This window comes from Phalacrocorax aristotelis, chromosome 2 (genome assembly GCF_949628215.1).
Source record: "Phalacrocorax aristotelis chromosome 2, bGulAri2.1, whole genome shotgun sequence".
Classification (NCBI taxonomy): domain Eukaryota; kingdom Metazoa; phylum Chordata; class Aves; order Suliformes; family Phalacrocoracidae; genus Phalacrocorax; species Phalacrocorax aristotelis.
In genome coordinates, this window is record NC_134277.1 from 13539850 (window position 1) to 13561562 (window position 21713).

General features: G+C 34.6%; 1 protein-coding gene across 4 annotated transcripts in view; it reads left to right on the forward strand.

The window, feature by feature from the left end:
• Positions 1 to 21713, forward strand: part of PFKP (phosphofructokinase, platelet) — a 48034-nt gene that overhangs the window by 14382 nt on the left and 11939 nt on the right. For 2 of the 4 annotated variants that reach the window (XM_075082419.1, XM_075082420.1), the window contains exons 4-17: positions 1357 to 1434; positions 3636 to 3825; positions 6332 to 6497; positions 7238 to 7282; positions 7383 to 7491; positions 7930 to 8025; positions 9440 to 9532; positions 9895 to 10020; positions 10623 to 10687; positions 11381 to 11450; positions 14955 to 15101; positions 15951 to 16021; positions 16445 to 16532; positions 17471 to 17623. In XM_075082419.1, the coding sequence (XP_074938520.1) occupies positions 1357 to 1434; positions 3636 to 3825; positions 6332 to 6497; positions 7238 to 7282; positions 7383 to 7491; positions 7930 to 8025; positions 9440 to 9532; positions 9895 to 10020; positions 10623 to 10687; positions 11381 to 11450; positions 14955 to 15101; positions 15951 to 16021; positions 16445 to 16532; positions 17471 to 17623 (1497 nt within the window). The remainder of the gene's footprint in view (positions 1 to 1356; positions 1435 to 3635; positions 3826 to 6331; positions 6498 to 7237; positions 7283 to 7382; positions 7492 to 7929; positions 8026 to 9439; positions 9533 to 9894; positions 10021 to 10622; positions 10688 to 11380; positions 11451 to 14954; positions 15102 to 15950; positions 16022 to 16444; positions 16533 to 17470; positions 17624 to 21713) is intronic. The other 2 variants (XM_075082417.1, XM_075082418.1) reach the window with 1 other exon arrangement.

Sequence of the window (21713 nt, forward strand, 5' to 3'; positions counted from 1 at the left end):
GTCCAAGCTATCTTTATATTCTTATCCTATCATGCTATTGAGGGACTCCAAGTATGAGATAGTATTCATGTAATATATATGGCTTTTTAACCCATTGTAGTCTTAGTACATTTCCAAGTTATTGCTTACTGGATAAAAGCTACACATACTCTGGATGTGCCAAAGTGTCTCCAGTTTATGTCAGCTGTCTTCTAAACTCCCTTCAATTTCTAGTTCCACCTGATTTATTATTGAGAACCCTGAAACTAGATGTGTACAGTCTTGCAAGAACTGCGTACAGAAGAAAGGGTAACGAATTCTCATGATTATCCATGTGTACATGTAATCTAAAAATGGAGACATAAACATGGTCATGTTTATTTTTCTTTGGGTTTTTTGTTTGTTTTCTTTAACCTAGCCTGTTTTTTTTCCCTTTGGATTTAAATAAATGTCAAAAAGATGAATGGTGACTCTGGTTTTATTTTGGTGTCTGTATCAGTTAGTTTTTTCTAGGTTAGAACTCCGCTGTATTTTCTTTTTTTTTTTTCAAATCAGTGTTCATAATATCACCTAATGGAAAAGAATCTGTAATTGTCACTATCTTTCTGCTGGTATTCATGCAGAGAGGTAATAAAGCCAGGCATAACAAAACCATTCAGCTGATCACTGGATAGTTTTCCTTCTTTCAACTAAGTGTAGTTCTTTCTATATTACAGCACGCATAGGTTTGTGAAGACCATTTGAGCTGAGGTATTAAGGATTTCTTAAACACATCACTAAAAGTTGTATTTTTCTACTGAATTTCTTTCATCTGTTTATTGTGTAACTGCCTCCAAAAAAAAAAAAAGATTATGTGGCTGATTTCTTCTTCCTTTATGAAAAATTTTTGGTTGTTGCTCTTTATTTTGTTTTGGTTATTACCTTCCTTGGAGGATAAAGTGTACAAAGCATTATGAAGTTAGGTAGTTTTTGAGGATCTTGAGACCAGGCTGAGGTTACATTTTCAGGAAGCACATTTTATAATGCTTTTCAAAGTTCTTCTGTCTTTGTAGTTCTTCAAAAATAACTGAATATTTACTTGTAAGAAATAAGAAATAGGTTGCCATTCTAGTTTATAAGCTGCGTGATCTGTGTAAAGTATTACTTTATCTTGAAGTTGTCTTTGGAACTGATCTTTTCGGAAGAGGGTTGGTTTGGCTTTTTTTTTTTCCCTAATGTGATACCTGCTTGAATGTTGTTTCATTTAAATTGAGTGGGGTTTTATTCAGTGTTTTAATTACTTAAAGTTGCATTAAAATACGCAAGGTGAGTATTACTGCAGTGGAAATGTTACACAAGTTTTCAGATCAGACTTCTGAAATACTCGTTCTCTTTCAGGGTTACCAGGGAATGGTTGATGGAGGTGATAATATTGTAGAAGTTTCATGGGAAAGTGTTTCAAGTATCCTGCAAGTGGTAAGTGTTAGGGGGTGGGACCTAAACCCTCTCTCTTTAAACCGGGAACCAAAATTCTAGATCCAGGCAAACACTGTAATTATGGATTCGAATTCTGTGATGACTGAGTGACCAGCACTAGCAGAACCTGATTTCTACAGTATGGATGTTTGACACTTTCTAAAGATCTTTGGGTGGTCTTGTATTTGGTGCACAGAAATAATCTTGAAAACCTTTGTCCTAGATTCTAAACATTACATGTCGTTAGCCTTCTAAAGCCATATTGACAAGCCTGTGTTTAATAAAAAGTCATTATAGGGCCAAAACACGAAACAACTGTGTTTTGTAAGGCAAGTGTTTTCTTACGAAACCCTGTGGACTTTCTGTGTAAGTGGATTTAGAATTCTAGTAATGGGTTTAATTACAGCACAGTTTTCCAGAGCTCAGATAATACCCGTGACTTTGTACATTTATATTACACCATTCTGTAAGGTGGCCATTTGGATCTCCGTACACTTCTCAGCACGGTAATGTTGTTACCTCTTCCAGAGCAGATGCTATATTTGGCAAAGAGGCCTTACTGCTTGCCAAGCTTTCTGAAAACTACCTCCAGGTGAAGCGTGGGTTTCTTTAGAGCTTTCTGTAAAGCTAATATAATAAACACAAAGCAGTTAGCAGAGAGAAAAATAGATTATTATTTTTATTTTTTTTTAACAAGAAAACACCTTAGAATACAGTGTGATGTTTTGTCCATGCACGTTTGGTTTTTTGGTTGTTTTTTCCCCCCCCCGCCCCGTCTATGTTGTAGAATCTGTAATCTTATGATTAAGAGAAAATAGAAATGATGTGGCCAAGCTACAGGAGCATAGGGAGGAGCAGGATGTAGGCATCTTGTACATGTATATAGCATATATGCTATAAGAAAAATTGCCAGTAATTCAACAGACCAACAGTGAAGATGAGGATGCATCTCAAAGAATGTGTTTAGTTATTTTGATAAAAGATTTCTCAGCCCAGCTTCTATTTCTTTTTAAACAGAACAAGTTGTAGTACATCGTTTCAAATAGAGAGTCTCTTTTCCACTTACAGCTACGGGGTTTTTTAAGTATGAAAATATCTAGTTTAGATATGTTCTTTAGTCCTGATTGTTAATTTTAGAACATCTCTGTGTGTACACTACTTCTTTTTTGTCTGTGGAGGAAGCTGAGCTGCTTCTATTCCATTTTTTTTTCCTTCCACTAGCAGCTGTTGTAGCAATGTAGACAGTAAAATAGTGCCTAGGACTGGCCTCAGAGCTGAAACACCAATAGGGCAAATCATATCAATATAGCTTCTACAGATTTGAGCTCAAATTTAGAATGGCGTGACTGTTTTATTATTAGTTAAAGTGAAGGAAATGTTTGTGCAAAAGTGAGGTAATCATCTTCAGATTTGTTTGCAGGAGAAAAAAAAATGGGTTTTCAGTCTTAATTTTATTTTTTACTGTGACTATTTTTTACTGTGGCAAAAATTAGACTTTTCTTGAGTGACTGAACAACATAAGCATAGAAGATATGTAAATAACTTGTTGTCAGCAAGATGCCCAGCAATTTTCAGTGACAGGACGCTTCAATCTTTTTTGGAAATAATGACTTCCATTTTTGGAGGAAGCTCTTTAAATCATATTAATAAATACAGCAGATAAATTAATAAAACAAAAAATTTAACATTAGTCTGAGCTATACAGCACTAAATGTGGATGCAGATCTTTCAGTAAATCTGTGAAATGGCAATAAATGCTAAGTTTGAGCTTTAGGGATACATCTGTTCTGTCATTGTTTATATATTTCATTATATTAGGGGAAAAATATGCTTTGAGGCAAATTCATCTAAATTCTTAACTGCTTAGTATCGTATCTCTTTTACTATTGTCATCACATGTAAGTAATTAGATAATTAATTGGAATGCTACTGAAATTAACCCCAAATCATTTAACATTTTCCTTCAAGAGAAGCTCTTTATTAGTCGTTTTTGAGTGTTTTTTCCCTTTTCCCTGGTATGTGTATCTGCTCTTGAGAACATAATTTCCCACAGGTTTGATAATTCCTTGGTTTTCATTACTTATTACTGTAAAATTAACGTTGGAGGTTATGCTACAAAATAACCATCATTAATCCATCTTAAAAAAAATACAGTAAAATACTGGCTTATAAGTTAAAACTGTTATACTACCTTGTTCTAGGGAGGTACAGTTATCGGTAGTGCACGCTGCAAATCCTTTCGTACCCGGGAGGGCCGCCTGCAGGCAGCCTACAACTTGGTTCAGAGAGGAATCACTAATCTTTGTGTGATTGGCGGAGATGGCAGCTTAACTGGTGCCAATCTGTTCCGTGAAGAATGGAGTGGGCTTCTAGAAGAACTGGCACAAAAAGGTAAGTTTGCATTTAGACCCTCTAGGGTTCTAGTCCAATCTCCAGGGAAGTTATGTACCCTAACTATACATACACAAACTATATTTGGAGGATATTTCTTGAATTCAAAAATCAAATGTGTACATACTAGGAAATTATGTGGTGGTTCATAAAGTAATAGTTTTTTTATTTCTGTACATCCTCTCTCATAAACCATAAAGGTTCAAAAAGGCCAAGTAAGTTACTGGGCAACTGTCTGTGTGGCTTTTTTCCCTCATTATGAATAATTTTCAGGGCCTGAACTTTGAACTTTCTGATTGAAAAGCCCTTTGCCCTCAAATCCAAACTGAGATGGTAATTTCTTTCCTACAACAAGCTACACACTTGGTTGTTATTAAATTGTGATGCTTTCCTCCCTGTATGTCACTATTTGTTTAAGATGGGCACATTAAGTGGCTGTTGCTAAAAGTGCAGCCAGCCCGGCAGTCATCTTTGATAGCATCCAAGAGAATGGATAGGGAAGAGTAAAAGAACAGAACAGGCCTACAGAAAATGCTGTGTGGATGCTATAATATATAAATACTCTGATAGGTTCCATCCATTTCTGTCTTCAGGCCTTCCTGAACCAGATGCTGTTAGCATGTCTTAATGCATTTCTTTTCCATGAAAGCATATAGTCTCCTTGAAAGCACACAGGTTTTTGCTGAAAATGTTGTCTAGCAAGGAGTTATACAGCTTCACTGAATGACAAAGATTGTGAAGAATCATCTTCTGTTTATTTTGATCCTGCTGGCTTCTAGTTTCATTTGATGTCCTATAATCTTTGTGTTAGAACAGTGAATGATCAATCCTGGTTCCTCTCTGCATGCCACTCAAGATTTTACAGCTGTCTTATTCTTCCTTCATCGTCTCTTTTTCTAGATGGAAGAGTCCTAGTTTGCTTAGTTGTTCCTTAAATGTAAGTTCTATACCTTTGATCATCTTTGTTGCCCTTCTCTGAACCTTTTCCAGTTCTACCATGTCCTTTTTGAGGTGGGGAAGACCACAACTGCACCCAGTATTCAAGATGAGGGCAAACCATGGATCTACACAGTAGTATAATGAACTTTGTTTTGTTCTCTGTTCTTTTCCTAATATTTTCTAATATTTTGATTTTTTTGACTGCTATTGAGCGAGCATTGAAGCTGATTTATTAATGAAAACAGCATTATTATACCATTATGCTGAAAATAGCTCTGTTTGTGATGTTAGGGTACATTTTTCATGTGTTTTAGTTTACATTTCTCTACAATGAAGTCCATCTGATACTTTACTGCTTACTGTGTCTTGCTAGTCTACTTCATTTCTTCTCAGACACACCACACCTTTAGAACCCAAATAATTCAGTTTGATCAGTAAACTTTGGCGCCTTACTGCTCATTCCCTTTTCTAGGTTATTGCTGGCTATGTTGAACAGCGCAGATCCGTGTAGAACTCCATTGGTTACCTTCCTCAGATATAAGAAGTTGCATTTACTACTGCCCTCTGTTTCATATTTTATACCTTCTGTTTCACATTATTTATTCTATGCAAAAGCCTTCTCTCTTATGCTGTTGCTACTTAGTTTCCTCAAAATCCTTTGAGGACCTTGTCAATGGCTTTTTGGAAATCTAAGTAGAATATGTTAACGAGATATCCCTTATTGATGTGATTATTAAGTCACCTTTGGAACTCAAGAAAAGGTTTGTAATGTATGTTATACATTCATTGAAAACATTTTGATTCTTCTTCAGAATGCTGCATTTATATTTATGGACGGTAGTTATATTTTTCATTATGATTTCTAGTATTTTCTCTAGTATAGACATTAAACACACTGATATATAGTTCTTGAATCCCACATAAAAAATTTGGCATTATATTTACTACCATTGCATCCACAGATACTAAGGCAGTTTTAAGCACTTAAGTGCTAAGGTATTTCATCCTTGAGATCCTTTAGAACTCTTGGATGATTCAGTATTTTCCCTGATGTCTTGGGAGACACAGACTAAGACTTAGAACAGGAGCTTTTCTATTCTATTTGCTTATTAATCATGAAATCAGAGCCTTTCAGTGTTGCAGAAGAGAGGTCTTCAAAAGTTTAACGCTGGTTTTTGGTTGTTTACATATGCCCATAATCACATCCAGTTTGCATCCATTTACTAATTCATATGCATGTCATATGCTGAGACTACAATTTGAATGGTATCATTTAAGTCTAAACCATCAATTTTAAGGTTGGTTACAAAGCTTGATAATCTGTTGACACTGAAATGGACTGAAAAGCTCTTGTTTCCTTCCTTACTCTGAGTTCTATGTAGGATTCGTTTGGTGGTTTGATTGGCTTTTGTTTGTAGTTTTGACTAACCTTCTTACCGAAAATATCTAAACACAATTTAATTTTTGGATATGTTTAACTTATAAAAGTAGAGCACCCAAGCAATATGGCTAAAAAGTTTTTTTTTTAAAAAATCTTACGACTCCTTCTTTGGATACTTCTTTACAGGAAAGATTGATGAAGACGCTGTTAAGAAATACGCTTACCTTAATATTGTGGGAATGGTTGGGTCCATAGACAATGACTTCTGTGGCACTGACATGACCATAGGTACTGACTCAGCATTGCACAGAATCATTGAAGTTGTGGATGCTATCATGACCACTGCTCAAAGGTAAATTGTGCATATCCTAGAAAACTATAACAAATACACTGTTGTTTACGCTTCAGATCTTGAGTTTTATATTGCCATGCAATAGTGGAGGATATGAGTTAATTTTAAATAGAAGTTAGGAAATTGGTATTTGGAGTATTTCTAGAGGGGAATAAAAGCTATTTTTGGCTGTATCTTTCAAGTGTCTCAGTTTTCTCTTTTTTTCTTAGTAAATGCTTTTCCATCATTCCTGTCATGGCAGGACTTCAACCATCTGATTGTAAAAGCTGCATGAGCTTTAGGGGGCAGGCTTTGGTTTTTTAATATGCTTTTAGGTTTTTCCAGATGTACTGGAAGAGGAGACCCAGACACACTTTAAACAGTACCATCTGTATGTATATAAGCCTTCCCTAGGTAAAATTCAAGCAATTAAATTATTTTTTTTCTTTAATACAGCTGTGTTGTTACAGTTCTTAATTATCGGCCTGCATCATTTACATTCCTAGTAAATGTTCACCTCTTCTCTCCTAACTGCCTTTATATGTTTTAGAATTAAGTAGTAGTAAAAATGAATTATGTGTTGGAAGATACGTAATTTAAAATATGTTGTTTAAAACAGCCTTCTGTTTTGATAATGAATTCTGTGTTTGGTAGGCATGGTAAACACATGCTATTTCCTTATATCAAGCTCTGATTTCAAGATTTTGGACTGGATTTTTGAGTTGCAATATTACAGTTAACTGGTTTTCTTACTTTTACAGCCATCAGAGGACATTTGTTCTGGAGGTTATGGGGAGACACTGTGGGTATGTATTGTTTTCAGCAGTTTGTGTCTCATACAGATATAATTGTGAAAGATCAAGAAATCTGAACCATAAATGTCTAATCATTTGTTATGTTTATTAGGTATCTAGCTCTTGTTAGTGCCTTAGCCTGTGGTGCAGATTGGGTGTTTATTCCTGAATACCCACCAGAAGAAGGATGGGAAGATTCAATGTGTGTTAAGCTTTCCGAGGTAATCTATTACTATGTTTGGGATTTCCTGATGCCTTTGTAGAAGTTTGTTTGAAAACAGCGATCTAAACATGCGATCAGGACTTCCAGCAATTCATTGCTTCTGGTGTCACACATAGTGCTATTTGATCATAAACAGTTCTTTTTCTGCATTCTGCCATTGTTTTGAAGAATTATATGACCTTCTGTAGTGATTACATAAAACTCTTCCTATATAAGCAGTGCTTGTACCCTTTCCTCATTAATTTGCTATGAGACATTTCACTTCATCAATGAAAAGACCTGTATGAAGGCGAAATGTGTGAGAATTCTGAACTGATCAAGTATAACAAATACTTCCTCATCCTAGAAGCTTAAAATATAGCAATTGATGATAAAATTGTGCTGTAATTTTCTTTCATTTTTTTATTATGTGGATGTGCTTTTCTTTTTATTTTAGAATCGTGCACGCAAGAAAAGGCTGAATATTATTATTGTAGCTGAAGGGGCTATTGATTGCCACAACAAACCTATAACGTCAGAGAAGGTTAAGGATGTAAGTGTCAACATCCTTACGATGCACTTTCTGTTGTGCTCTTAAGATGAGGCTTGTTACTAACAATAACATTTCTGTAAAGTAATCCTGTTCCTGTAACGTAGCTTAACACACAGCTTGCTGGTTGCGTTTTATATCTCTGCTTTATTATGTGAATCCGTAGTCCACTTGAGGAATTATTTCAGTGGCTGTTAATTAGAACCTTTTCTCCTTGTAATAAAGACGATAGTGCAAAACAACTATTTCATGGGTAGAGGGTTTGAAATCAGCTCAAATCTGTGATTATAATCCTATTTTACTTTGTAATTCTCATAACGTTTTAATAATGGTCTGTCTTACAGTGAAATAATCCTGTCTACTTTGGACAATGTCTTGTCACTTTTTTCCTAAATGGTTGCTTTGCCAAAAATTTCATTGATGTCTAAGATTAAGAAAAACTTTAGAGCTGAAATTTATTCTGCTTTTCTTGGAAAGTATGACTTAAGAAGTTGAAAAATAGTCATTGGCAGGAAGGAGCTGTGACACTTTGACTTCACCTGGGGCTTATCTGTGACTATGAAGTTTTGTTTTCCGTAGCTGTCAGTTTGAGAGTAATCTTTGACTCTTAATTCAGAATTGCAGTTTTACAAAGTAAAATTTAGCACCAGCGGTGTTAAGTGTACAGCAGATGGCTATTGAACATTTATGGAAGAAACATTACTTGCTTGCTACAAATTTCAGCCAGTTAAAACATTTCAAAAAACTATAAATACCAGGGATAGAAGATTTTGTAAATAATATCTAATATTTTTTTTGCTTCATGGTATCCATTAGTTATTCTGAACCTTACATGCTCACTGAAGATGTATTAAGAAAAGATGTCTTTCTGTGACTTGAGATTTTATATGTAACAGAGGAAATGGAAAGAAAGTCTGACTGAATGAAATAGTCCCATTATTATAATCTTTATTCTGAATTTTAAAAGCATTATAAATGAAGGTTAAAACTTATCTTTACTAAAATTTTGCTCAGGATCTTTTGGGAAGTGTAATCTTGCACGTAGATAAAACATGAAGTGAATAAAATACTGTAATTTTAACTTCTTCCAAGTATTCTAATTACAATGTTAGACCTGTTTTTATAAGGCTGAGGACTGTGCATAATGAATCCTTTAGAACTGCAGTTAAAGCATTGCAATCTAAGCCACTGTTTTGCCATTAATAACTAAAATGTTCCTTTAGATTAGGAACCTGGAGTTTAGGTTCTAGGTTAGGAATGAACTAAAGACTGGCTTACTTCTGTAGTGTTTTTACTACATGAATGTATAGTATATGTAGAATTTTTTTATTCCAATAGAATGTAAATCACAGTAGTGCTAACACATGCATATATAAAATGATGGTGATAATAAAACCGCTGTATTTTAAAATTGCAGCTTGTGGTTCAGCGGCTTGGTTTTGACACCCGAGTAACTATCTTGGGTCATGTGCAAAGAGGTGGAACCCCTTCAGCTTTTGACAGAATTTTGGTGAGTGAACGCAAAGGAATTACCTGTGGTACAACTACATTTTGACTACTTATTTGGGGATGGACTAGTTTTTTACCTGATGAGCTTGACAAATCCAATTATTATCTCATATTAATTGTATGAATAACTCAAATTTGGGATAGTGAAGCACTTTGTGTAAAGGAATGTATATTAGGATTAAAAAAAAAAGCTGCAAGAACAATAATGCATGCTTAAAAGTATTAAACAGCCTGCAACAATTTCACCCACCAAGGAATAATTGGTTTCAGCTTGATTTACAGAGAAATTGTGGCCATGTCTGTGACTGGAAACCTTGTGCTTTTAAGTGCTCGCTTCCACATTCAAACATTATCTATTTTCAGGCAAGTCGTATGGGTGTGGAAGCTGTGCTTGCCCTTTTAGAAGCTACTCCAGCTACCCCTGCCTGTGTGGTGTCTCTGTCTGGAAACCAGGCTGTCCGTCTGCCTTTGATGGAATGTGTGCAGATGGTGAGTTTCTGGCAAAATGTCAATCTATAGTTATTCATGAACTACAACAGACCACTGTGTACAATAATTGTCTGTTGTCACTAAAACACTGATGGGAATGTGTGCAGAAATATCCCACATTTAGGCATAATGAACTTCATGTGTATTCTCTATGTGTTTCTACTTACTTGCAAACTACCAGCAAACAATGAATATATATATTTTAATTTGTTTTAAAATTAATCTCAGATCTCCTCTGTTTATCGCTACAACAAATTCTTCAGATGCTTGCATCTATTTACACGTCATACACAACAGCCAGGTTCCTGCACTAAAACTGCTCAGCTTAAGCGGAAAAAAGAAAATGCAAGATATATACCTTGATTTATTTTTATTTTTTTTTTGCCCCCAGGAAGGCTTTAGGTGTCTGCTTCGACTTTGTTCTTTTCCTGTCCGTTGTAATTTATGCTATGATAAGAGGTAGCTTATAAATTAATGAAATGTCAATATTTCTTTTTTCTCTTTGGAAAGCTATTTCGGAATGATCTGTTTACTAGAATATATTAAATAATAAACTTCCTGTGTTTTTTAAATATATTGAGTAATCAATTTGTTTTTTCCAGACTCAAGAAGTCCAGAAAGCCATGGATGAGGGAAGATTTAATGAGGCTGTGAGTCTTCGTGGAAGGTACGGCCAATAACTTGTATCAATTTATTTGCTCTAGAAAAGCTGAATTGCTTTGCTGTTCTGCAATTATTTTACATTTTTACATTATTTTAAATAATGTAATATTCATATGGCTTTATGTATTTGAGAATAACAGAGGAGACAGAAGAAGAGTTGCGTAAATAGAATAGTTGAAATTCTTAACTGCACAAAGCCATGCAGAACAAAGAAAACTCTGGTGCAGTACTGTGTCAGGTTAGTGACTGGGATAACTAGTCATGAAGAAAAGAGCTGCTGTGTTGTATGGGCTGACTGGTAGTAACCATGTGTTTGTTTATTCAAGATTTTGAGACCAATCAGGTGAGCTTTTTTGTAAGTAGCTGGTACTTTTCCAACAGTAATGTTGGAGGGAGACATTCTGCACTCTCGTGTTAAAAGAGCATTTTCTGTTTTGAGTAATTTAATAATAAAATGCTTTATCACCAATCCAGAAACCTCACTTGCCAGCTCTATAGTTATTTTATATTTTCTCACTATTATCTTATAGGATTTAATATTTTCCAGTGTTCTCTCATTTCCAGGTTTTTTATGTGTTTTGCATTTGTAATAACTTTGGCCCAAATACTTCATACCTGTTTTTAAAAGTTCCTGAAAAATTCAAGTGTTTGTTTAAAATAAGTATGAGGTGAAAAATTTACTATTTTATTTATTTAGGAGCTTTGAAAACAATCTTAACACCTACAAATTACTGTCGCACAAAAAACCAGATGCTGAGCTTCCAAAGGTAAGGGGTTTTTTGAGTGTGCAATGCATGCCTGCTCTTGGAGTATCTTAACAAATACCGTTTTTCTTTTTCTCTCCCCGTCAACCCGCCTTAATACTCTCTTCAAAGCTGTGCCATAGGATATTTTATAAAATTAGTCGAATATCATAATGGCAGAAAGATGCTGGCAACACAGAACTTTATTCTAATAATAACAACTATTTTTTTAAGTGAAATACCATTCTAACTAGAAATTTTTTCTGCCAGGCAGTTTCTTTCTGTCTTGGATATATGTCTGGTCCCGGTTGCTATAGCGTATTATATTCCTAATAGTTACTGATATGCTCTCTGTTCCTTAACATGGAGAGAGGGAAAGGTGATGTAATAGTGATTGAATATAAAAATCTCAGGAAAAAGAAGGAAAAGTCAATATAAAAGAACGCTAGACCGCCCTTTTGAAGGGCAAAACTGCTCAGGACAGGGGTAAGTCCAGGAATTCATGCGATGGAATAATGAAGGCGGATACATCATGTTTACCTGATCTCATAAGCCACTGTGCGTAATACAGCAGTGGACATTTAGTTCTTCTTTTCTTTGTAGTACATAAGTTGTGTGTAAGAGGAAATTTGGATTTATTAGGAAGTAGACTCTAAATGTTGTGTGGAAATCAATTTTGGACAGTATTTTTTTGTTTTCATTAATGGTTTACTGAGTAATTCTGGTTTTGACCATAGTTTATGACTGTCTCACCTCGCTGGTTAATTCCTTTTTTCAGCTCTGGTCTGTGATGACTTGTTACCTTATTTGCATGATTATTTTTTAAAATTTTTGTTTTATTCCAATTAAGTATTTGATTAATGATGAATAACATCTCATTAAGGAGAAAAATGGCATTGAAAGTAGGAAAAGTTCATTTGACTAGCTGACATCTGGAAGTTCTGCAGTTAGCGAGTAACGTAATCACAGCTAGCCGTTTGACAAACATTGCTGTAATATGTCATAGAAAACTTCACACAGTAAAGGAAACTGATTACAAATGAAAAGTCATAGTAGAAGCTTTCAAGGAGACTGGGATGAAATAGCTCTAGTTTAAATTATTCTTTTACTTTTGCCTAAACGTAAGTAAAAGTAAGTATGTAAGCGAAAGTTATTTCAAATATGCCTGCCAAAATGGTAATTTAAAAAGAAAAAAAAAAAAAACCAACACACAACAAAACCTACACGTCACCTTCAAGAGATCAAGGAATTCAGGATTTTTTTTGGTGGATATTCAGCATTTGCTTTGCCAGATCAGGTGTGTATATGTGGGTTTTTTTTTATATACTGATGCAAATTTGGGACTGTTAGCATTGGGCTTTTGTATTTTGTTTTAAAATAGTTTTGCCATATCTTTTTGTGACGATGACATTAGAGGGAAATGGTAGGCCACTTGTAATTATTAGCTACTTTTGACCACACTAGCCAAATCTGTGTGCTTCAATAAAAGGGGTAGGATGGGAATTAAAAAGTAGACGAAATGATGAAATGTGCCTACTGAATGCTGTGCTTCAGCAGTGTTGCTGCACACCGATACTTTGCTGCTTTTGTTTCCTTTGCATTTTGCTACAATCTTTTGATTGTGCCAGAGCTAAAAAAGAAACCACATTTTTTTAACTTTGTTTTGTTTTGGGCTTTTTTGTTTTGTTTTATTGGTTTATTGGAACTGATTCTATGATCATTACCTAACAACTGTTTTGTTTTTTTGTTTTGTATTCCCATCTTCAGGAGAAAGTTAGGAATGTCTAGCTCCTCTTCCCAGTTGTTGCAATTCTGTCATGTCAGTAGTTAGAAGCAATTTAAGGTCATCCAGCTGAGCTAAAGCATGATGAATTCTAGTGTCTAAGCTCAGGCTGTCAAGTTTTGTTGCATTTTGCTTACATAGTTCGCTATCATTTCAATTCTGTTTGCTAAGTTCATACAGAGTGGTTAAATTTTCCCAAAGGTCAGGCATGCAAAATTTTGATTCTTTACTTATATTTTGCTCTCAGTATTAATTTAAAAGCTGTAAAAATAAAACAAAATTAATATATTGCAGTACCTTCTTCATTTTTTACTAATGGTTTATATTTTTGTCTGTTGTAAATCAACACTTATTGATGTCAGTGAAGCTGTATTGATTTATACTAGCTGACCATTTCTTAATCAAAGACAGTGGCCTGTGATTTATCTGGAAATAAGCCTTACGCTTCAAGGAATACTTCATGTACAGAAGAACTGCATTTCATGCTCTGCAGTTGAAACTTAATCCAAAAATGCTTACTAGCATTTTACGCACAGTAGCACTCATTCTTGCCATTTTACCCTCACAGTGCACATGGATGAGTAATTTTTCTGTTACGTTTTTCTTTTTAATGCAATTATTGAAGTTTTTTTCCTCTGGGAAAGAATCCATGATCTGAATAATATTGGATTTATCAGTATAAAGTAGCAATTCTATTGAAGAAAGTTATTTTAATCTATTGTGGTTTTAGAGTTGGGTTTGTTGTAACAAGACAGAAGTTTTTAATAGTATTTTGTAGCTAGATTGTGTGATACTGGGCACTTGTGTTGTTCAGTCTGTAATGCTTACATCCATTTAGATGTAGTTGTTTTATCTAATTGATAACAAACTATGCTTGAATAATTGATTTTCATATCATTAATATCAATAATTGAGAGGAATAATATGATAACAAAGCAATATAAATGGGGACTGAATGCATAGGTATGGAATACACTTTATACACCAAAATATTTATTTTTTCATGTTATGTTTTAAATAGAACCTCTCTCTTACATTGCTTGTGGTTTAAAGTACAAATTTCTATTTGGTATCTCAGACTTTTTCATTTCAGTAGATTAGCTGCTTACCCGACATACTCATGAAACTTGGGGAGACACAGTGTAGAAGCAGAGTTACTTTGAGTTGTTAGGAAATGCTTTAAAACCTGCCATAATCTGAAAATGTATGGTATTGTGAAAGATTCTGAGTGGTCCTATTTAATACTATATTGTCAGCTGTTCTACATACCTGGCTGATACTTCAATGTAGAAGTTGTCACCTGTTCCGCTTTGCATGGTGCTGATGATATAGACCTAACTGCTGTGGTGCTAGAATCAGTCCCTACTCTTTTCTTGGCTATTCTGGATGTTTTTGCAAAAAAATACTGCTTTGATAACATGAAGCTGCTTGAGTAACACTGGGTATTTTACATTTCTTGAACCTAGGTGAGCAAGAATCCAAAAACCTGAATAACTTAACCTGCAAACCAAATGAACATGTGATAGTCTTACTTAAACATTTTTTTAAACTGTTTTTTCCTATGTGATATTCTTCAAATGGGGAAATATGTGTATGTATCTGCTAGGTAACTTTAACTTTTCATGGTTTTGGGGGCTTTGAAATTTCCTTTCTTACATTCCAATATTTAGCAACTGTGTACAATAGACAGATTGACCATGGTGTAGAAATTAAAGTGCTTATTAAATTTTTTTTTTCTCTTGCAGACTAATTTTAATGTTGCAGTTTTAAATGTTGGTGCCCCTGCAGCTGGAATGAACGCTGCAGTGAGGGCTGCAGTGCGAGTTGGCATAACTGAAGGCCATAAAATGTTTGCTGTGATTGATGGATTTGAAGGTTTTGCTAGAGGGAAGGTCAGTATTACACATGTGGGTTACATAGTAGTATGTACCCCATTCCACACCACCACCTTTGCTTATGTTCTTAGAAGGTATGTTCTGTCGTAACTGTTGTGGGAACTGATTCTGTAAGTTCCTTTTAATTTCATAAACTGTGTATCTCAAGTATTCAAGTCTATAGATAAATTTATGTTAAGTATTTCTAACTACATGCTGCAAAACTACAAAATTAGTTCAGATGGATCCTACCTTCAGATTTTGGTCCATGTTTAGCATCTGGTAGATTTTCCATGGAATAACAGAAGAATTGATGATTCTGTGCCATTAGTTGTTGCATCTGTGCTTCTTTGCTATAAGAAACTTTGCAGTAGTGCTTGTTGAGGGAGGAAGCTTTCCCTGCCCTCCCCACCCAGGTGAGTGAGATTCTCCTGTTCCCCTGTATTAAACGTTAAGCATCAGTTGGTATTGTGAGGAGAAGCTGGATACAAGGCTTATGATTTCTCCGCCTAGCTGGAGCCATAGGTCCCAAAACTAACTTGAGAGACCTAGTTTTAGGTTTTTGTGTTTCACATTCAGTAGGAAAGGATGTGAAAATAGCATTATGATATGAAACAAGGAGGCAGGATTCATCATGATCTGGAGGAAGAAAGAACAAACAGACAGAATGGGAAGGGACTGATAAGAATTCAAGAGAAATTAAGTTAACCTCTTGTTGCTCTTTTATTTCTTTGCCTAGTTTATTTTTTGTGCCCAAAAACTTGTTCCAACAGGTTTATGTTAAGTAGTACCTGATGTTTGCTGCATGTCAAGAGGAGTAATTGGATAATTACATAACATAATCTCCTTTTTCACTTTTTTCCAAAGATAAAGGAAATCAGCTGGGGAGATGTTGGAGGCTGGACTGGTCAAGGAGGATCAATTCTTGGTACAAAACGGTAACTTCGATATTTTGCTAATTGATATGATGAATTCTACTATTTTGTATAACCAGTGTATGATTCCATGCTCTTTTCCTTCCACAGAATGTTTTAAGTCCTCAATTTTTTTCTTTTTTTTTGATTTGTTACATTCCAACTTGGCTGTCTTTATAGTACTGTAACAGCTCCGAAGAGAGAATGAAAATAGGTGTCAGGACCTCAACGGAAAAATTTCTTAGGATCCTTACACTTAAAAGGATTGCAAACATGTTATTTCTTTACAATTGACTTGATTCCTTACTAGTTGTCAGGGAGAATTATTTGTGTGAATAAATACATAAAACAAAAAATATTGCATTTCCTGCTCAGTCTACTGTTTCATCTAATTGTTGCAAAGTCTGTAAATTGTTTTTATTTTTCTTTTGGTTTAATAATTTTTAGTACTCTTCCTGCAAAATATTTGGAGAAGATTGCTGACCAGATGCGCACTAACAACATTAACGCCCTTATGGTTATTGGTGGATTTGAGGTACACTGAAATGTCTAATTATGTCTGAGTAGAATTCCTTACAAAAGGAATAGACTGTTTTAATTTTTACTCAATCTTCATGTAAAGTGCATTTGTTTATAACTATATTTGATACAGAACACAAATAGTGTTTATGATCAGAAGTATCATCAGTCAGTGATTCTGTAGAAAGTTGACACTCAAGGCAGTGACTAGTAACTGCAAAACAGGATGTGCTAAATTGATCAATAAGGTGAGATGGTAGAACAGTATTTTGTATTAAAAAAATAAATTAATGACTTCAGGAGTGCAAGTTCCCCTCTATACTGTATCAATACTTACAACGTACTTCCAGAAGTTTTTGCCCTTTAATAGTAATTGCACTGTGGTCCCTTACTTAAGCCACTCTTTCTCACATAGTGTATCTCAAAATCTGTAATTGGCCTAGCGAGGTATTTTTCTTTTTCCATATTTCACATTCATTTAATTTTAAATAAATTTCTGAAATCTTGATTCAGGAAAGTATTGTGCCAACTCTTCGCAGAGGAGAACATGCTTAATGCTGCCTGATAAGGAATGAATCATCCACTTTTTCCAACATGCTAGCGGAAATGGCCCTAGTTCAGGAATATTAAGGTTTTAAATGAGAAGTAGCAGTACGTGAAGATTGGGGAACCAGTTTGCGGCATGTTTGTGTTGTACAAAGCACTTTGTTATGTCTAAAATGTATATTCTCTTGAAAATGAATGTTCTATTTATTGTTTGTGTTCAAATGTATACCTGTTATTAATGCTTTCTTTTTTTGTGTGTGTTAGATTTTAGTGCTTCATTAATGCTTTGACTTGCTGAAGTGTGCTGTGGTAGAAATGGCTCCCCCTGTGGCCCTTTCCATTTTACCATTCCAACTTTGCCCTTATTGTATTCATCCTAATTTTTCGCCCAATGCCTGTGCCCAACAGGCGTACCTTGGACTTCTGGAATTGTCAGCTGCCCGAGAGAAATATGACGAATTCTGTGTTCCAATGGTTATGGTTCCTGCAACTGTATCCAACAATGTACCAGGTTCAGATTTCAGCATTGGTGCAGATACTGCTCTGAACACTATAACTGATGTAAGTCTATTCTGCTGTGTGCGCTTACTAACAAAGCAGTTCTGGTTAAAACAGACTGAATTGGCTAGAACTGGATATTTTTATAGACCAGAACTTTGGAAATGTAATCTGGAAAACAATACAGTTACTTAATATGGCTACATTCATGACACCTATTTAAAAAAGGAGAAGGTTTAGGATCCCAAATGCTTCCATTAGGTTTCATATGAAACTACAATGACCGGTAAATTTGTAAACTACAAAGTAAGATGGCATATATCTATTGTGTACGGAAGAAAGAAACATAAAGCTAAGACATGATGATCATTTGATGCACTTGTAGAGGAAAAAAAATCCCTATTATATGTAAAATATCAGTATACCCAGCTATAATAAACACTGAGTGAATGTTCTGTTCAGAAAGAGAGACTTATTTATGTATGTAACATCTTTATTTCTCTAATAGAGAATGGAAGATCCATGTTTCTCTAATAATAGGAATTACATGTATTCTACTAATTGAACATTTTATAAAAAAGGGTTGAGACATATTATGAAGTATTTTTTAAAAAAATCAGTAATACGATGTAAATTAAAAATGGATCGGTTAATACTACACACAGTTGGATAGGAAAGAGCATTATCAAACACCACATAAATTAAATTGCCAGGCATGCTCATTTACAGTTCATCTGAATCACTAAAGAAGCATTAATCCATTATAACTCTACTAAGAAGAACAATTCTGTTTCTATATATTCTGGCATAATTTTGGCTGTGAAACAGTAACAGTAACTTTACACTTTTTTTTTATTTTCAGCGTAACCTACAGACACGTACATATTGCAGATACAGTTGCAGAGTGTCAATAGTTTAAAACACAACAAAGACCTAATAAAGCGTTTGTCTTCAAAATTGAATTTACATTTTAATTTATAAAGAAGAAACAGGAATTATTTCATAACTTGCTTACTGAATTACAATGAATTGCCATATTATATCGCAAGTTCCCCTTTCTGGTTTTTGTCTCCAGCCACGTCAGAGCCAGAATGTAGAATTTTTTCACTGATTGTAAATGTTGAGCTACATATTAAAATGTGAAAAATAGCAAGCATGGTGCTCATGTCAAGCGGGAAAAGAATTTCAGGTTGCTTTTGAAAACGAAATGTGAGTTCTTCTGTCACTTAGATGTATTTGAAGATTTTTTATAATGGTGATATTTTCAGAAGTTTGAAGGATTCCTCAAATGCTATCAACTTCAAGAGCAGTAACATAATTTCCCCTGGTTTTTGTTTTTTACCATGCCAACATAAATATTTTTATCTTCAGCAAAATAAACCCTTCAGTTAGGAAATTTCCATTTCCTTAACTCCTGCCTTGAACAAGACTGTAAGCTAACTAAAATTTATCTTGAACATATTCTTTATAGACAATTTAGGTTATAAATGTTGATGTTTCCAGTTCTGGTAAATAAAAATATCTCTTCAAAACGATTGGTCACAAATTAAGGTGAGTAAAATGATGTGCATAACACCTACTTTTCTCCTTTTCTTTCCTTCTCAAGCTTTGTTTACCTAACTGACTTCTTTTTATAGGTTATTTCATGTAGAGTGGGATATATCATAGTCAGTCTCTCTCATTGTTGTGTTTTGCTTTATACTTAGGTTTCTAGATACCATCCACCTTCATTAGGCAAGAAAATGTCAGCATCTCCATATTGTCAATGCAGTAGCTGGAATTTTTTCAAACTGATTTTTTTTATTAATAGCTTTCATCTTGTTTTTGCATTTTATTTTTGTCTGAAATAAATATGAAATGTAATGGCTTTGCAAGATTTAGATTCAGTCCAATGGAAGATTAAGTTGGTTTTTTTTGGCGGGGAAGGAGCAGGATGTTGTGTTGGGGAAACATTTCTGCTTGGTATATTTTCAGTTTTCTGCTCTGATTGCTTGAACATGATTCACTAAAACTCATAATGAAAATTGTATCCTTTCATTCCTGTGTTGTATGTTCAGATCAAGTTCGATAGTGGTGATGCCCCTTAAATGTGACTGATATCTCAATACAAGTCATACAATTGACTGTGGTAAATGAAAGTAGCAAATGGACATGAATGTCCATTATATCTAGTTCATAGCATTTTAATTCCTGTTGCCACTACTAGGTGAATAAATGCATCACAGTTTTCAGTGCTCTCAGATTAATACCTCTTATGAACGCCAAAATGTCATCACACTTAGTTTTTGTGTGATAATGTTCTTACTTCTATGTTCCTGACAACTTTCGTAAGGTAAGTACACTTGTGTTGGGTAATGAGGCCTTGTTAGTGTTTGGCATTACTAGACACTTGTAAATGTTAAGTTGTTTGAAACTTGTCAAGGCATGTAAATGGTACCTTGAGACATTTGTACATAAAATGTGTTGAGAGGCTGCATTTAAAAACATAAAACCCAGGCCAACAGATACGTAACATCGGAATGAGAGATTAGGCAGTAGTGTGCTTTTCCCTAAGTCATAGACAGTGGATGGTATGTTTCTCAAGAATTTAGATTCTATGATCCTCTTGAAATGCTCAGTTTTTTCCATTTTTGTTTTAAACTACAGGCTTGTGATCAGTTGAATAGTAGAATTTTGTTTGTCTTTTGAAGAGTGTTTCAAATTTATCTTGTGCTGTATTTTTCACATCAGTTTTCAGAATATTAGTGAGAACAATTGTCTGTGAAAACTCCACAATATAAAATAACTCAGAACAGCTGGAGGTTTCTGTATATGAAAAGGGTGTGCATACGGCTTGTATATCTAGATACATAAAATAAATTGTTTAGGATTGCAGGGTAAGGACACGAACTTTGACTTCTCTGTGAAAAGAAGCATCAGTAAAATAACTACCATAATAAAAATACCTCTGTTCTCAACTTCATGTTGCTAGTCCAGTGAAATGAATAGAATACTATTTCAGATAGCAGACTTCTGGAATGTGACAACAAAGAAGTGGTTTTTTCCCTGCATAACCATGAAGGGTAGAAATATATTTCTAAGGGAAAGTTGGATTACTTAATATTGATCAAAAAGAGGCATTAGCAATACATTTAGTGGAAATAAAAAGCAGAAACCTACTCTGTAATTAAGCAGAATGAATAAAAAGTTAGACTCTTTCAGCTACAGAACATGGAAAGAGAATGGAAAAGATGGAAATTTAATTTGAAAATAAAGCCTACTGATGGGCATGGGGAAACTGATGGAAAAAGGAATAAACCAGAACAAGGTATGGAAGAATATTAATTTATTTAGGTGGTGTAGAAGAAAATGGGAAAACTAAAAGAAAAGGTATCAGCTAGAGATGGAGAAAACAGAACCCGAAAAAGGAAGATGCTGAAACTCTAATGTGTCTTTTTGAGAATCTGCCTTTTCCTTTCATCAAAGTGGAAGAGGGTACAGGTTGATCTATTGGTTTTGTGAGAAAAACCATAGCAAACAGCCACAAGAAAACCCTTTCTTATGAGGAGTGAATAAAGCTACAGTCACATTGCCTTAATGCAGTCTCCACGCAGTTTCCTTGAAAAACACAGACTCCTGTACCCTCCCAGTGCTGGTGCTAGCATATGTGGCTCCATATTACTCTGAACTAGGAAGCTGAAAACTAGCCTGGCTAAGCTAGCTAACCAATTAAAGCAGCATCCAGTTCAGTCCTAGCAACAGCTGGATGTGGAGCTAGGGCAGTAAATCCACCACTTCTAGTGGCCATTTACATTTAGATCAACATAAGTCAACAAACAATGGTCTTTGCTTGACTGCATGGATTTTTATAAAGCATCCTTGGTTATGGCAATACCCTTTTTAATAACACAAATATAATAAAAGGGTGTGAAATGATTAGACCATTTTATTGACATAGTAGGGTATCCCTGTATTATCTTACTGTAGTACTTATTTTTAAAAAAATAATTGTAAAGCAATTATTAAAACTACCAATCACTTGTTTACCCTTTATAATTATTAAGTGTCCCTTTATTGAAAGCATTTTCATATTTTGCTGCAGTGATTCGAAGATGTTGCATATAATCATCTAATGCTCATGCTTGGTGAAGGTACAGTCTTTGGATATGTTTGC